This window comes from Micropterus salmoides, unplaced genomic scaffold, assembly GCF_014851395.1.
Source record: "Micropterus salmoides isolate LMB-PRFRI ecotype aquatic unplaced genomic scaffold, ASM1485139v1 Ms_hic_scaffold_4, whole genome shotgun sequence".
NCBI classification, from domain to species: domain Eukaryota; kingdom Metazoa; phylum Chordata; class Actinopteri; order Centrarchiformes; family Centrarchidae; genus Micropterus; species Micropterus salmoides.
In genome coordinates, this window is record NW_024043372.1 from 20,958,579 (window position 1) to 20,974,825 (window position 16,247).

The window sequence follows — 16,247 nt, forward strand, 5'->3', positions numbered from 1 at the left end:
TGCAATGGAGGAGTGTTTTATTGTTAAAATAACATTGATAACACAGTCATATTCTGCTTCGATCTTGGCTGCATGTACGAAATTCTTACTGGATCAGCCGTCAATGGGTCAAAGTGAACAAAAGGTTAAAAAACGTAATTACAAAAAAAAAAAAACAATATATCTTCCATCATAAATAAATACATTTCAGACACTTACACTGAAATAAGGGAAACTGCCAGGTGAGTGGATGCCAGTAAGAAGTTATAAAAAAGCATTTTTAAAAAAATTTAATATTCCCATGAAACATAAAAATGCAAATAACTGACGAGAAATGGATGACAGGTTTTGTTTTATAAATGGATGATTCCCAAGATTCAAATGCAGTGTTTCCAATGGCTTGAGAAGACTGAGAATAAAGACATGGCGTCAGTATGATGTACCTTGCACAGTTCGCAAGCAGATATGATCCTTTTTCCAAGTGCCAGCTCCAATCTGAAACCACCACAAGTCCCCAAGAAATGAGAAAAAAACTTGAGTTGTCCTTGATGATAGAAATGAAGCATCCAGAACAACAGGGAAGGAGCCAGTAGCAAAAATAACCAAAAGTGAACAGTACTCAGACTGTGGGAGCAAAAGGTCCCTACAACATAACATCTCCAAAAAAAAAAAAAAAAAAAAAAAGGGGTGGGGGGGAGGAACGTCATAGGAAGTGACCTGCTGTTTCAGGTTATCCAGTGTTTTCTAAAGGCTAAAAACCACGGCGTCCGGCCTATTTTACCAACGGAGGAAAGGGAATTTCCTAAATCTACATACCTTGAGGTGTCATCACAACACAGAAAGACAAGGCTACAGAGAACAGCAAAGACCTAAACTCCCTAAAGCGCCGCAGACCTACACTGACTGACACTACTCACAGAAGCTACTTACACTGCACTGCTTTTAAAGAGACACCTCTGTGAAAAGCTACCACCTAACGGCACTGTCAGTTCGGTAAGGCCACCACACCACCTGACCTGGCTCTGTCACAGTCACAGGTGGTTGTAATGAAATGTGATCTGGCTTGATGGTTGGGGGCTACATTGACTTCAGGTTTTTATACACCGAGGCTGCATGAATGCAATGTTTTCTACAGTTTAGGTAATATTTGTTCTCAGCAAGGATCTGTAAATAATCCAAAAGAAACTACATGTTGGGTGTAGGCTGACTGAGGGATGACGTATCAACAGATGGTGGGGACGCTATAGTTAAAACTGCAAAAGAAGACAGGTGACCAGCTTTAACGAACGTGCTAGCAACATTAAACCTTGGTTTGCGCTCCTTTTTGGCATTCACGCTTGGTGCTTTTAGTCACTGTGCTCAATCTGCCCCACACAGTTTTTTTCTTTAGTTCGACACCGACTGTCTGAATGCTCAGTAGTTCTTCTAACAGATTTGTAAAAAGGACGTACTATGATAAATGCTAAGACTCAAGACTCCTTTGTGTTATTTAAGGCTAAAAATGAAAGAACACAGTCCGAATCCTTGTCCCAGCCCCTGTGTTATCAAAGGCTAACATGAAAGTACATTCATTTTTGTTTTAAAGGAAAGGGGGGAAAAAACAGTCAATTATAAAGTTAAACGTAAATTTGTTTCCCCAAGCATAAATGCTAGGGTGTATTCATTGTCATGATAGTCACTGTGTTAATGAACCGTCTCCCTACAACCAAAATCTACACACTGCACAGTATTGACTTGTAATATAAACAATGATAATGACTGCTATTTACAAAGTATCAACATGTTCAGTTATAGTATCACACATAATATCCTTTCAACAGGGGATGCTACAATGTCTATCAAATTGCTAAAGATTAAAATATGCTCCGAAAGCCTAAAATTTGTTGATAAAGGTAAGACTTGAAGGATTTTCTCTAAATATATTGTGAACTGGATTTTGAGGAAATATTAACGCCACATTCTGTAGCCGCTGTTATTGTGTAGTATGTAGCTTTCCAGTTTTGTTTACTAGAACAAGGAAACTGTGCTGAAGAAAAATGAGTAAGTTAGTGTTCAGCGCGTGAGTACGGCTGACACGTGTAACAGCAAGTCAAATTTTGCTTTGCCCTTGACTGTTTCACAGCAATAAGTCATGAGACAATCAAACAGGTTTTCATCACATTATTCCACCTGAATTCAGAGGAAATTAAAGTAACAGCCCAGCGAGGCCTTGCTTAAAAGTGTAGCAGGAGAGGCTGTGCTCAAAAAGCGCCACCCCGAAAGATTCAGCTGGTCCCCGTACGACAAAGGCCTGTTCCCACTGCTCTGATGCTCCAGCTGAACAAGTCTGGGATATTCAGCATAAGGATTTTTACTCTGACTTCGTTAAGTCATTAAGGTACAAGTTGATTCTCTCATTTGCAGGTGAGAGTCTGTGTGTGTGTGTGTGTGTGTGTGTGTGTGTGTGTGTTAGTCGTTTAATGAGACCATTAGGAATGGGAATGTTCTTTTTTTGGCCCCCCTCTGACGTGATTTGAACTTCACAATCTTTTCTAACATTGTATGTGTCCAGGATAAACATAAATTTTTAGTTCCTGAAAAGTTAGTTTTTTTACTCATTGTAGAAATTCCCCTTTTCCACCTCTTGACCGCCCTTGTACTCTGATGCGTTTACACATTCAGAATATAACAATGCATTTTACCATCAATCATCAATTTAGAGGTTAAGGCAGATAATATAAAAGAATTTCTTTAGTTTGTTTAATCATTCCCATCCCTAATGTACTTTGTTAACCATGATTGATAAAATTGCGTGTGAAAATGCCTCTTCAGGAGTCTCTACTGTCCTGTCACCTCTATAACGTCGTCATCAGAACTGCTGCTGCCATTCTCCTTACTCTGATGTCTGTCCGGCTGGGTTAGAGCTGCACCCAGCAGGCTGGAAGTTGGGTTGTTGAAATGGGAGAGGAAACTGGATGTAGCAGAGCTGGAGTTAGGCGCAGAGAATCCTCCAGACCGGGAGAGGAGAGGGGAGGGGAACATTCTCGGCTCAGGGAGCAGCGACTGACTGTAGTTGAGAGGGAAGCCTGACGAAAGCAAGCCAGACATGTTGGGATTCATCAAGTACGGAGGCAGAGAACCTGACGCCAGGGAGGAAGAAGTTGCTGCCGAGGGTGTAGATGACATAGGAATGGTGGTGGACGCCGAGGAGAAAACAGTGGGCAAAGAGGACGAGGAGGGAACGGGAAGGTGTCCGTTCCCTGTGGCAGACTGTCTCAGTAGGTCCGAACTTGCAGAGGGGAACATTGTCTGTAGGTCAGCCAGTGTTTGTCCTGGTGTCTGACGGAATGACGATCCACCACTACCACCCATCAGAAGTGGATGACTCATGTGACTAAGGTTCCCCAGCAAGGAGGAGGAGTTCAGACCCACGGGAGGAAAGCTGAGGCCACTGGAGCCCATGGACAGTCCAGCAAAATGTGTTGCAGCAGATGTGCGTTTGCTTCCTATTTGTGTGTTGCCCTCGCTTTCAGTACTCCTGCGTTTGCTGGCACGCATCTCTAAAGCAGAGCTCAGCAGGTCATCACCGACCTGCCTGCCGAGATCACCAGTCTGATTGTTCTGCAAACTGCCTCCATCCCCTGCTGTTGCAGCCGACACGTCTGACGGTGACTGCAATTCATTCCCCACCCCAGTGGAGGCATCACCTGTGGATGTCGTGTAGCGGCTGATCTCTCTGAGAATCTCAGAGCTTAAGGGAGAGGAGGGCCGCTGCTGCCCATTGGGGGATTGCTGCTGTTGGTCCACAGGGGATGAACAGCCATTACTAACTGGATGGATCAGGGAACTCTGGGTGTCTGTGGAAGAGAGAGAAATGTCAGGAGGCATGCACATTGTCTCTGCCTCTGAATTATGTATCAGTCCCTCCAGGAGTTTGCAGGCCTTTTTTGCACTTGTTGTAGTCTAAAATGCCTGAAAAAAAATGAAAGTTGCAATGTTTTGGGGTGCTTATTTGCGATGAAATTGTTGGAATAAGTGAAAAAAAAAGCAAATGTGGATGTGATATTTTAAACTAGAATTATAGTTGAATCATTAAAACAGTCCCTCCAGGATGTTGAGGGCCTTTTACAGTTTTGGTAAAGAAGATCTGGATCCTGTTTTTCCACGGTCCTTTGCCGTTATTTTTGTCAGCAAATGTGAGACAGTGGTATCAAGTGGAAGCAAGATGGCTGACGTATGACAATGTTTTATGGGAAACAACAATTTTAGGAAAAGTTAAATGTAAGCCAAACATGTAATTTAATGTGCAAAAATATAAGAAACCGAGATAACCCTGATGACATCATATGCGTCATTTCTCAGGTTTTAAAACGCTCTCTCCAGAGCCACAGAAGACTTCGCACAACAGGTAATCTGAACGTCATGTGTTGTTTAGATAGTAGTTATGCGAAGCTATGTGGCAGAACCCAAGAAGAATCAACCTGAATGTGTACCTCTTGAAGCAGCTGACCCCCCGCCTGCTGGTCTGCTGATCTTCCCAGATCGAATGGCAAAAATTCTTCCATCATTCGTCCTAATGTAGGTACCTGTGGTGGAGAAAAAAATCAAGTGAAGGAGGCAGCAACTCAAAATCCTTTGTATGCAGAGAGCAATTGTTGTGTTGTTGCAAATACCTTTAGATCCTCTGATAACATGGATGCTCTCTCCTGCAGTAATGCGAGCTTGAACATCTGTTGAGCTGTTGGCTCCTGGGATTACAATATCTGTAGATCCGGACAAAATGGCTGATGTCAACAACATTACATTTTACAAGACACTTTCTTTTTCTGAAAGATGAAATGGTTTGTTCAAAATGTAACATTTTGTGGGTGATGTGGCACTTTCAATGATCTAAACACGTTACCAGTTGTGGTGACGATCCTCTGCACATACACTCCAGCTTTCTGCAGGAAGTTGACAGGCAGGCTGCCAGCAGAGCTGGAGCCAGCCATGCCCATGCCCACCTGGCGAGGCATCATGGGAACTGGGGTCGACTGGATTGGCCTGACGCTTGCCACAGGCTTATCGTCTGGTCTTGCCGTGGGACGCCTGAAAATATGAGGGCTGAACTCATGAGACGCTCGCACATTCTCTAATAATTGTGACTAATCTGATGGAGAAAACAAACAAATTCATGTAAAGCTACAACCTAAAACAAACCAGCAAAGTTAATGGTAGTTTTGTTTTAGTTTTTCCAGATTTTTAAAGGGGATTCTGTCCAGGGTGGACATAAATGCACAGACTTCTTTATACTGTTTAGTGAATTGTAATGCATTGCACCACAGAGTATCAGGAAAACACTGCTGGTTAGTTTGTGTTTGTAGCTGAAGAGCTGAGCTAGTCAGGAACAGTTTTAATGTGAAACAAAACAATAGCATCTGTTAGCCACTAAGCCATCAATTTAATGAGATGCCAAAAAGGAATGCAAGCTAAACCACGCAGTCTGAAACCCACCAGCCGCGTTGGTTAAAGGCTGGTATGTTTGTGAGCGACTGATCGTTGGTTGGGTAATAGGGGGCGTACGATGGGCGAGAGTAGGGGACAGAGGCTCGTTTCTCATCCTCGTAGCTCTTCTTAGCTGCTCTCTTCTCTGCTTTGGTCAGTTTTGACTCCTTGCGGTCCACCAGCAGAGACTCGTGAGGGAAAGGTTGCTAATGAGACAAGTGGAAAGACAGAAATTTAATTACAGTTCGGATTTGCCATGCAAGAGGCAGGTTGATCTGACAAACTCATCACTAATATGGGATTCACAATTTGAATAAAAACAGTCATACTACTTTCCTTTTTCTCTCTCTCCTGCTCACTTATTTTAACAGACAGACTCGGGCCCTTTTCAGATCGGATTTTAGTTTTACTAGGTAAGTTGGGGATTTCTAACAGTTACTAGAATTTCTGTAAGGTTTTTATCACATCCAAATTGACCGTGTCAATATTGCTTTCAGGGTATGTGCTCTCACACAAGTCAATATTCTACTGTAAATCATTGTGAAAATAGAAATTACCCTATTTCACAATACTATGTTGAACTCTTCAATTAAGATCTCTGCCAAGTTCTTTTCTAGTGTTTTGTTGTTAGTGGTGAGTAGGTCTGCAGGAATCTGTGATGTGCAATATTGCTATTAAGGCTGAACGATTTTGAAAAAATATCTAATTGCAATTATTTTGTGAGATACTGCAATTGCAATATGATTTGCGATATTGAAGGAATAATATTTTTTACATAATTATTCTCATTTTCATTTAAAAACGTACTTAAATGATTATGGTGCGATTCTTGCAATCTCTGATCTGTACCAAACAAAGATGTCTTCTTAAGTCTGTAGAATATGTTGTGTAGGCCAGGACATCTCTGCTGTACGACAACATTTAATTTAAAATGGTATTTTAACAAATATGGCACCTCCTGCAATTTGAAAATTGCAGTAGGCCATATTATTTCACTAAGATTTCGTTTAATTCCTCAGCCCTAATTGCAATGATGATATGACTTGCGATAAATAAACAAATATTATATAGTGTGCATATTAGCTATAACAGGATTAGAATTGAATATTTTAAAATGTAACTAAATATTGTTTTGAGAGCAGCAACTGCAACGTCACTATATAAAGAACATAATATCTCACTGGAAACAAATCTACAATAATCAAATAAATCATTTTTGTGACATCAAAGTACCGAGTGAGGTTTAGAAAGAATGGAAAAACTCAGACGTGAGTCAGTATCACTCCTTCCTCCTATTCTCTGTCCTCCTCCCTCTGTTGCTGACGTGGTTCACTGCAGGTAGTGCTGGTAGAGAGAGGAGTGGCTGGTTTGTCTAAGCCAGCAGCTAAGTTTACAAGAATCTGCCAAATGGCATGTGGCAAACTAAGCTAAACAGTTAGACTACACTACAGACAGCTTTAATTTTAGCTTGTTTTTAACAATCTGGTATTGGAGCTGCTGCACTGTGCTTGTGTAAAACCAAAACACAGCGGCTGCAACGTGATAAAGAAAAACGGCGAAATATATTTAGTGTGGATGTTTATAACGTGATGATGATGAAAATTTGATTTATCGGTCAACACTGTTCTGAGGCATTCAGCAGTGTTTGTACTCTGCAGGATCAAGGCCACTGGCCTACCTGGACGTAAAGTGAACATATACTAAGAACACACCAGAGCATCAAAACAGTCAAGAGTGGTATTTACCAGAAGACCAGCTATATTTAACATTGAACCACCAAAACTGCCTGTCTTTCACAGTCTAGGCTTATGAGTAACACCCATCATGCAACTGTACCTTGGTGATGAGGTGTGGGTAAAGATGACATGCTTGGTACATCACTGCTTCAAAGTCCTCCCGGGATGACAGGGAGATTTGGTCAGGTTCCTCTTCCACAAAATGCAGCAACGACTCCACTTCCTTACGAGTGAAGTTCAGCACTGGGTTCAGGTCATCCACCACACGGTCTATAAACACACACGAACCCAACATTTAAGACTCGTTATAATTCAGATAGATTGACCACATTAGATCTGGTTAAATATGTATTAGTAGTGCTTGTATAAGGGCTTAGTAACAGTTCCATGACACAATATCAAGTCAAGAACTAGAATAATGTGAGTGGATACTAAAAAGTGAGAACTACTATGTCTAAACAAACAAATGGTTAGCATGTACAAATCTCTTACCAGACATGCCCTGTTTGGAGACTTGTCTGTCGTATATCTTCTTCTCCAAGGTGAAATCACAGACAAGGCGGTAAATGTAGCAGGGTTTCTTCTGACCATAGCGGTACACCCTACACACCGCTTGGGCATCGTGGCATGGGTTCCAGGAGGCATCAAACACAACAACGCGGTTGGCCCCGATCATATTAACCCCCAAGCAGCCCGCTCTGAAAGAAAGATACAGAATGAATGATAAGATTTCTGCCAGTTTAGGAAAAACTACTAAAAAAACAAAAAACAAAACAGAGAGCGGAGACACATACCTTGTAGAAAGTAGGAAGACCCATGTTGTGTTGTTCTCTGGGTCATTAAACTGATTGATCAGTCGCTCTCTTTCTGAGGCAGATGTACTCCCATCCAGTCCTGCAGACAGAAGACACCACATCTTAAGCATTGAACACACTTTAACTTGCAGCTAAATGAAGGAGACTGTATTGTGGTAACATTTTTCATTAAATACTTGTTGTTCATGTTTAATTATGAAGATTTCTATTGAATTCTTACAGGAGAAGTACTTTTCCATCATGGCAGAACAGTAACATGACTGGTGGATGTAGGTACAACATATAGAAAAGGAACCATTTAATCTTTGTTAAATTGCAAATAGATTGCTTCTTAACGTGTTTCCAGAGCAGAGTGTAAATTTGCCAAGACAAATGATCATATGGGAGAACTTGAGAAATGAAGAGATACTAAATCAATAAAGACCATCCTTAGAGGTTTCAGAGGTTTGGAAGGAGAGCACAGATTGGATGACTCACTGTAGTAGTTGAGGTTGCGAACCCAGTTTTGGCTCTGGGCGTCAGAGGAGGCGATGCCTGCTGGCATGGGTCTCTTTGATAAGAAGTCCTCAATGACACTCAGGGTGGACAAACTTTGACTAGTGTGTAGATAGCAGAAACAGATATGGGGTGAGCGCGCTTTGGTATGAAATACAATAAAGTTATTATGTTATAAAACAGGTCAAATGACTGCAGGGGTCTGTACATTGGTATACTCAAAGTCAAAGTCAAGTCAAAAAAAAAAAAAGATTAATTGTAACATTAATCTTTTTTTTTTTTTAATGTCACATTACTGCGGTGTGACCACCCTTTGCCTTCAAAACAGCATAGGTACACTTGCACATACTGTAGTTTTTGAAGGAAGTCAGCAGGTAGGTTGGCCCAAACATCTTGGAGAACTACCAACAGTCCTACTGTGGATATTGGCAGCCTCGGCTGCTTTTCTCTCTTCATGTAATTCCAGACAGACTCAATGTTGAGATCAGGGCTCTGCGGGGCCAAACCATCACTTCCAGGACTTCTTGTTCTTCTTTAGGCTGAAGATAGTTCTTAATGACTTTCACTGTATGTTTAGGGTCGTTGTCATGCTGCAGAATAAATTTGGGTCCAGTCAGATGCCTCCCTGATGGAACTGCATAATGGATCTGCCTGTACTACTCATCATTGAGGAGACCGTTAATTCTGACCAAATCCCCAGCTCTGTTTGCAGACATGCAGCTCCAAACCTGCAAGGAACCCCCACCATGCTTCACTGTCGCCTGCAGACACTCATTCTTGTACTGCTCTCCAGCCCTTCGTTCAACAAACTGCCTTCTGCTGCAGTCAAATATTTCAAATTTAGTCCAGAGCATCTGCTGCTATTTTTCCAGCACCCATGTTCCTGTGTTTTTTTGCATAGCTGAGTCACTTGACCTTCTTTCCATGTCAGAGGCTTCCACTAAAGCCACTTCTGACCAGACTTCTCCACACAGTAGATGGGTGTACCTGGGTCCCACTGTTTTATGCAGCTCTGAGCTGATGGCATTGCTGGACATCTACTGATTGCTAAGGTAATGTAATAAAGTAAGGTAAAGTATGTGTCTTTTTTCTGCTGCAGTAAGTTTCATCTGGAAACCCCTGTCTGCCTGGGAGAGATCTTGCTGATGCAGTATACCTTGTGTTCCAGCTTCACCTTGTAAGCTGAGTTTGGCTGTTCCTCACCCAGTTGTATTCCTCCTACACAGCTGGTTCTGTTTCAGTTAATGATTGTGGTTCAACCTACATATTGAATTTATGATCATTATCACCTGTTTGGTGTAGTTGTTTAATCATACACCTGACATTATGCCTACAAAAATCCCTGACTTTGTGCAAGTGTACCTCGAAGAATTGATGCTGTTTTGAGGGTAAAGGGTGGTCACAACAAATATTGATTTGATTAACATTTTTCTTCTGTTCACTCACTTTGCGACTTGATAAATATAATCTATTAACGTGTCTATTTATGAAAAACTTTACAGCATTTTGGCATGCCTGCCTAAAACCTTTTCCTAGTACTGTATATGGCTACAAACAACCACCAATTTTCTTTCACTAAAGGCCATACTTCTGGTTAATTGTGAAATTCCTACTTACAAAAGTAACCTGTAAAAGAAGCAGGGAAACATCATAAAATGTAAGATTAAAATACTAATTTCCAACAGTTTGTAAAAAGCACTGAAAGCTTCAGAAATGTCAGATTAATTAGTTGAAGAGCAAAGTCAGTCTCTGTCTAAGCTGCTTAAGGGTGGATTTGTGTTTAATGCAATGTACATTGGGCAGAGGTCTTACCTGAAGACCAAAATCTTGTCTTTTCTTCTCACACTCTCATCAATCAAATGGAAAAGCAGAACCATCTTGGCAGAGTTCTCCAGAACTCCTGTGTGGTAGTTTGACATTATGTCCTTTGCCTGAGACATATGAATGGGAGAAAAGGCTGCTGAATTAAAAAGGCAGTGTGACCCAGGAAAAGAAAGAAACAACAAACCTCTATACGGACATGACAAAGATAACATGTTGGTATAGCGGATGTATCAACACTGAACAAAGTAGTATTTTTTTTTTTTATATTTAGTAGTATTTCAGTACTTGGAAGGTACTTGACGTTTAAAATAAAGATGTCAAATCGAGTCTTTTAGCTGAAAAACTGAGCTGTCAAGGAAACTACTTTACATGAACTGTTGTCATAACATACCCATTCATATGTGATGACTTGATTGGCTCTATCCTGAGAGGGATTGAGTGGTGGCAGAGTGTTGTTGACTTTGCTGTTGCTCGAGTCGGCTACTTTGGCTTTGAGGCAGCGGGGGTTACTAGCCGAAGTAATGTCGTCCAGGTCCAGGTCCTGCTCGTTGGCCTGATTCTCCTTTTGCAGGGCTTCATAGAGGACGTCTGGGTGATTCCAGATCTGGAGGGATCGGGGGGGGGGGGGGAGAAAAAAAAAAAGTCTTTCTTGATTAAAAAGAAATAAATCCACAGCAGTATTTTAATAGTCACAGCAAAAATGAACCTGATTCCGCTCTGGAAAAGGTAAACAGGTTTGGCTGGCCATTCAGTTAGGTTTCTACCCAACAGCAAAGAAAACAGTCTCACCTTGCAGCATACACAGAAGGCCTTGAGTGGGTTTAGACCGAGCCAGCCACTGTTCCCTGCTTCTCTAAAGCGTTTCATGAACTCGGTATACAGCGCCCTCTGAACGGGAGAGAGCCGCACCAGGATCACATGCTCCTCCTTGGAGGGAAGCTGGTCTCGCAGCACATCGTGACCACGTCTGTAACCCAGAAAAGCATCACAAAGAATATTGATAGGTAAGCATCATCCAGGCTAGTGTGCTCTCTTTCTCGAACGTCCAATTTCTAAAATCCGGCACTGACAGAAAGTTTACCTCTGGACAAAACCCTCCAGCAGGCTGTGCAGCACGTGGCTGCGGTAGCGCATCAAGCGGACATCTTGAGGCGTGCTGTCCACGCACTGTCCGTTCAGAATGGGCCGCTCAAACATGTTGCTGAACTCCTGACGCGTGCCTAAAAAGTCGGGTCTAACAAAGTCCACCATGCACCAGTACTCGATGAGGTTGTTCTGCAACGGGTAACCTGTCAGGACTACTCTGCGCCGGGAGCGGATGTTCTTCAGAGCCTGTGATGTGCTGGCATGGTAGTTCTTAATGCGATGACCCTCGTCACATATCACCACATCTGGGCCAGGCCGCGCGATGGCCCTTTCAATACCTGAAAACACAAAGAGTCTGTAAATATAAATTACACTGTAAATTTATGCTTGTGTTTGTATCCCTGATGCTCATTTTACTTTTTCTGACCTTTCATGAGTTCCTGCTGTCTATCTTCTTCATCCAGGTCAATGATGATTGGCCCCGCGGCCTTCTTCGATTTCCTCTTCTTGCCCATCACAAAACTCTTCTTCATGGACAGCAGGCGGTACATCTCATAACCCATCAGCAACACCCCTCCATCTCTGGACCACTCATCTACAACTTTGGCCCGGGCCAGCGTTGTTCTGCAGGCCACACAGTCAGCGTGATTAACAGCTCATATGTTAGACAATAAATACTTATCCTTGCACACAACATGGCACATTACATACTTGTGCTCGTCATTGAGGATGTGAACTTTGAACTGGCGGCCTGTGAGGAGTGCAGGGTCAGTGTCTGGGGAGAGGGACTCTTGGGGTGGGAGCCAGAGGTTAAACTCCGTCAGCCAGTTCTGAAGTGTGTTCACCTTTTATGAAGGAAACATAATTATTAGAGAGGTAAATTAAATCAGTGTTCTGTGGGAACAATGACTACATCATTTCTTTTAGGACAGTAAACACTTCCATTACTCACAGGAACAATGGCCAGCACAGTGTGAGCCTCAGTATTCTTCAGTAGGATGTCAATGAAGGAGATGACCTGCAGAGTCTTGCCCAACCCCATGCTGTGAGCGAGGATGCAGCCAAAGCCACTGCTGGTCTTATACCGCTCCAGAGACTCGATGAGGTTATCATAGAGAAACCGGATTCCCCCGATCTTACAAAATGAGGAGACCGATATTTGAGAAAAAACAAGCTGGACTGTGGGTTTCTGTTACTGAGAGCTTATGTTTTGAGAGAGAAAGAGACAGAGATGGTCGTCATACCTGGTGAGGTTTGACGGCCCTGGCCAGCTGTGGAGCGAGGTAAATGTCTTTCTCCTCTGCGGGGTGATTTATATTAACCAGCACTCGACCCTGGGCATCAGGCAGATTCAGAGCGTCGTTGATGTGTGCCCCGCTGCTCTCATCTGAGCCGGTGGCACCATCAGCATCCTCGTCGGCCGACTCACTGCTTATCTGCAGGGCGTCCTCGTCCCCAGAACTGAGCTCGATTACATCTGCGTCAGAGGAGAAGCAAACACTGTGTAAGAGCTTGTTTGTTTGTCTGGAATCACTTGCGGGGAAAAAAGCATCATAGTTTCACAGAAGGATCATATCTTACCATCTCTAATGGCATGTTCCGGCAGTGTGGGGTCCACTTTTTCCTCTTCATCTGCACTGCTGTCCAGACAGATCACATCCTGCTTGCTCAGGAGAGCAGGGACCAAGTGAGATACTTCTCCCAAAAGTGAAGCAGTGTCCACTAGTGGAGAGGTGGAAAAGTATTGGGATATTTAGCACAGAAAGTACACAAAAAAAAATTAATCAAAATTAAATAGAACGGGAAAGGTGTAGCTTCACTGATAGAGGGTCAGTCACCTAGCTGTGAGTCTGGGACAGTTGGGGCTGGCGTAGGGAAGTCCTTCCTCTGCTGCTCCAGACGTTTTCGCCTCTCCATCTCCTCCTGTTGAGCAGCCTTAGTCCCAGCCTCCAGCTGATCCTCTTTCAGCAGTTTTCTGCAAGCATAAAGAAAAAGTTCTGTTAGATACAAACATTAAAGTATATTATGTAACATACCTGATGGAAACTATAAAATAGATGAATGCACCTGATATTCTTCCTCATGTGTGCAGGCTTAGATGGCTTTGAAGGTTTGGAGCCTTTTGAAGACTTTGAGGATTTGGTTAATTTGGAGGCTTTTTGTTTCTTTGTTTTGCTAGAGAGTGGCTTGCTCTGGCTCGAGTTTTCCGGGCTCGTTGGAGGCTGGGAGCGGGAGGCAGGTCTGGAGGATGGACGGGACGCAGGCTGAGACGGAGGCTCTGAGGATGGCTCTCCGGAGGTAGCTGAAGCGGAATCCCTGCCATCCTGAGCTGTTTCAGTACTCCCGGGTCGTTCTTGAGAGACAGAATTTCAGTTAACTTCTTCAAAGACTAGTTAACAAGCACCAATTTCTGATGTATATGTACTTTTACATGTTTAATCTAAGTCATGATGAAATCAAAAGACAGCAGGTACAATTATTTAATTTCAACTATATTCATCATTAACTAGACAACACGCATTATCTGTTAACACACTGGGATGCAGTCACTCACCAACACTATCATCTTCGTCGTCTCCATCATTTTCATCCTCATCTTCCTCCATGTCCTCAATGTCCTCCTCTTCCTCATTTTCCAAATACTCCTCTTCACTGTTAAGGCTGGGCTCCAGGTCACTTTCTGAAATCGCCTCTTCAGACATGGCGTCTTACCAGGCTCTCAAAGTATTACCTACACACCTTCATCAGGAGCCCTGAAATATTAAAACACATCTTTACATTAAAGTAGTACAACTAGCAATCTGACAATGAGATTTTACAACCAGCAAATGTTTTAATTTCTTTCTTTTTTTTTTAATTGATGAAATAGTTGCACTGTTAACCAATTATTAAAGTTGACATGGCTTAACTTTCTTTTCACCAACTAATTGATTAAAAGAGTAAATCTATAAATCTTGTTTATTGTTAGATCTTAAACATACATCAGATATGTAATCTGGGGTCAGGCCAGAGAGAGCTTTGGACACCAGGAGCAAATTCTATAGTAAATTCTGTAATGAACAGGTCACTAGTGGAGATGTTAGAGAACTGATGTGATATGACTGAACTATTTGGCTCTTAAGGGCAGCATTTGGAATGAGCTGAAACGGTGTAGACGACCAACAAAAAGTTTCACAGTTGTTTATAAGTGTGCTTCCCTGTTGTGTCTTTTCCCTGACGGTGCCCACACGGTCATCTCTGAAATTGCTATACATAACCTAACTTTATTCTAAATTAAGCCCTATCCCCAACCAGGGGGTAGTGCTATGGGGGTCTAAAAAATAATTCACAACAGACTTCAAAACAAGAACATCAATCTGGTCTACTAATAACAAAGTGTTTCAGAATCTGACTGGGACACAGCATTCTTTAAAATACTGAGGTCAATCAATCGAGGTATTTAATTTAACTTCAAATATGCAAAGACCTGCTGCATCGGAGTCCTTGTTAAACTGTCCAGAACATACAGAAAAGCCAATACTGGTAGTATAGCAAACGTCATAACTAGATGGAAAATCGATTTATACATTTAAAGCATATGGTATGGTGGAGGCAATAGACATAAGGTCTGACAGCAGTATACATTTTGTATGAAAGTGAGTCCCCTCTCTGGTCAATATAGGCTATTATTATGAGGTTCCTACAGTCCTCTGACAGTATGTTTACATTAGAATATGTCACACACTGGATGTCAGACATATGAGTCTATGATAGAGAAACAATGCTGTTGTGATCAGTGCGGAATGAAATGTTTAAAATCGAAAGTGTACGTTTTACATAACATGACCCACAGGGTGGATTTCGAGCCGAGGATGGAGGCAGCTAGCAAGTAGCATGAAGCTACCTCTGCAGTTTATTTGTTATCATGATGCTGTTAGTGTTAGTTAACATTAACATCAAGCACCTGTCGTTAGTTGGCTTATTGGGCTACGTAACTGAATGCATGTGTATGCTATTGTTCCTTAGGCTGAGTCGGCAGACCAGCGTGCTAGCTAATTACACAACAATAAACGCTAATTCAAACGCTAAAACCACGTAATTATTGAATTGTTTCATTGTCCATTATTGAAAGCACAAAACGAAAGTTGTTTGTAACTTGGGCTGAAAGAAAATAAGCTTTCCTTACCGAACCCACTGTTTTGTTGGCTGTCGTAGGGAGATACCAATCTTATATTGTGTAACGTTCACGTAGCTAATGCTAGCCTGGATTACAACCAGGCTAACACTTCGGCTAACTGTTAGGTAACGTTAGGACGCCGCAGTTAAACTCAAACTCCAGGCGGTTGTTGGAGCTTACCTTATCTGCTGCTACAATGTACTCTTCAATAATCTCGCAGAGTGCACAATCAATCAATTGATACGTACAGTAACTGTGTAAATTAACTGGTAAACGTTACTAATTTCCAAATTTTACAGTGTGACTATAAATACCGTCCCTATAGAGGTTACTCTAACTAAGGTTCCGGGGCAAGGAAGCAAATTAAAAAATAAAATAATCGGTCAAACTCTTGATGTTTGCAACAGTTGTTTTGGCTGCTATTCAATATGCCCTAATTTATTTTCTTCCGCAGTATATGGCACCAGCAGGAAGGATGGAGCGGTTTCGGAGAAAAACTGAAATTATGGATAAACGAAAAGTATTACATTTACATAATCGGTTACCTTACCTTTTATATAATCTGTATAAAATTATATCACCCTCGCTATTATTTAGAATGACGTCGGTTTTGTCTTACATATATGTTATTACAATTTGATTTTAAAAAGTACACCTAATAAACAAACACACTAAATACTTTTACATTAATTC

General features: G+C 42.0%; 1 protein-coding gene across 2 annotated transcripts; it reads right to left on the minus strand.

Annotated features, from left to right (window-relative positions):
- Nucleotides 1-15,864, minus strand: rad54l2 (RAD54 like 2). 2 transcript variants are annotated; one of them, XM_038696174.1, is made up of 22 exons: nucleotides 15,735-15,864; nucleotides 13,953-14,151; nucleotides 13,466-13,751; nucleotides 13,237-13,373; nucleotides 12,980-13,120; nucleotides 12,643-12,875; nucleotides 12,351-12,533; nucleotides 12,110-12,243; nucleotides 11,826-12,022; nucleotides 11,394-11,736; nucleotides 11,102-11,279; nucleotides 10,704-10,916; nucleotides 10,301-10,419; nucleotides 8,471-8,589; nucleotides 7,973-8,072; nucleotides 7,671-7,876; nucleotides 7,279-7,448; nucleotides 5,452-5,648; nucleotides 4,862-5,046; nucleotides 4,632-4,721; nucleotides 4,452-4,544; nucleotides 1-3,815 (listed from the first exon to the last, which is right to left on the minus strand). In XM_038696174.1, exons 2-22 carry the CDS (start codon nucleotides 14,098-14,100, stop codon nucleotides 2,797-2,799), a joined length of 4,491 nt encoding a protein of 1,496 aa, XP_038552102.1. In that variant the 5' UTR covers nucleotides 14,101-14,151; nucleotides 15,735-15,864; the 3' UTR covers nucleotides 1-2,796. The 2 variants fall into 2 exon arrangements, with proteins under 2 accessions (XP_038552102.1, XP_038552104.1); XM_038696176.1 differs by lacking the exon at nucleotides 15,735-15,864 and adding an exon at nucleotides 15,564-15,711.
- Nucleotides 15,865-16,247: the final 383 nt, after the last annotated feature.

Excerpts from the sequence above, each read along its gene's own strand:
- rad54l2 (XM_038696174.1), bottom strand. The coding sequence starts at position 14,100 with ATGTCTGAAGAGGCGATTTCAGAAAGTGACCTGGAGCCCAGCCTTAAC. Across the intron at positions 12,023-12,109 it reads ATCCTCAATGACGAGCACAA|AACAACGCTGGCCCGGGCCA; the intron begins GTATGTAATGTG and ends TGTGGCCTGCAG. Across the intron at positions 8,590-10,300 it reads GACAAGATTTTGGTCTTCAG|TCAAAGTTTGTCCACCCTGA; the intron begins GTAAGACCTCTG and ends TCTACACACTAG.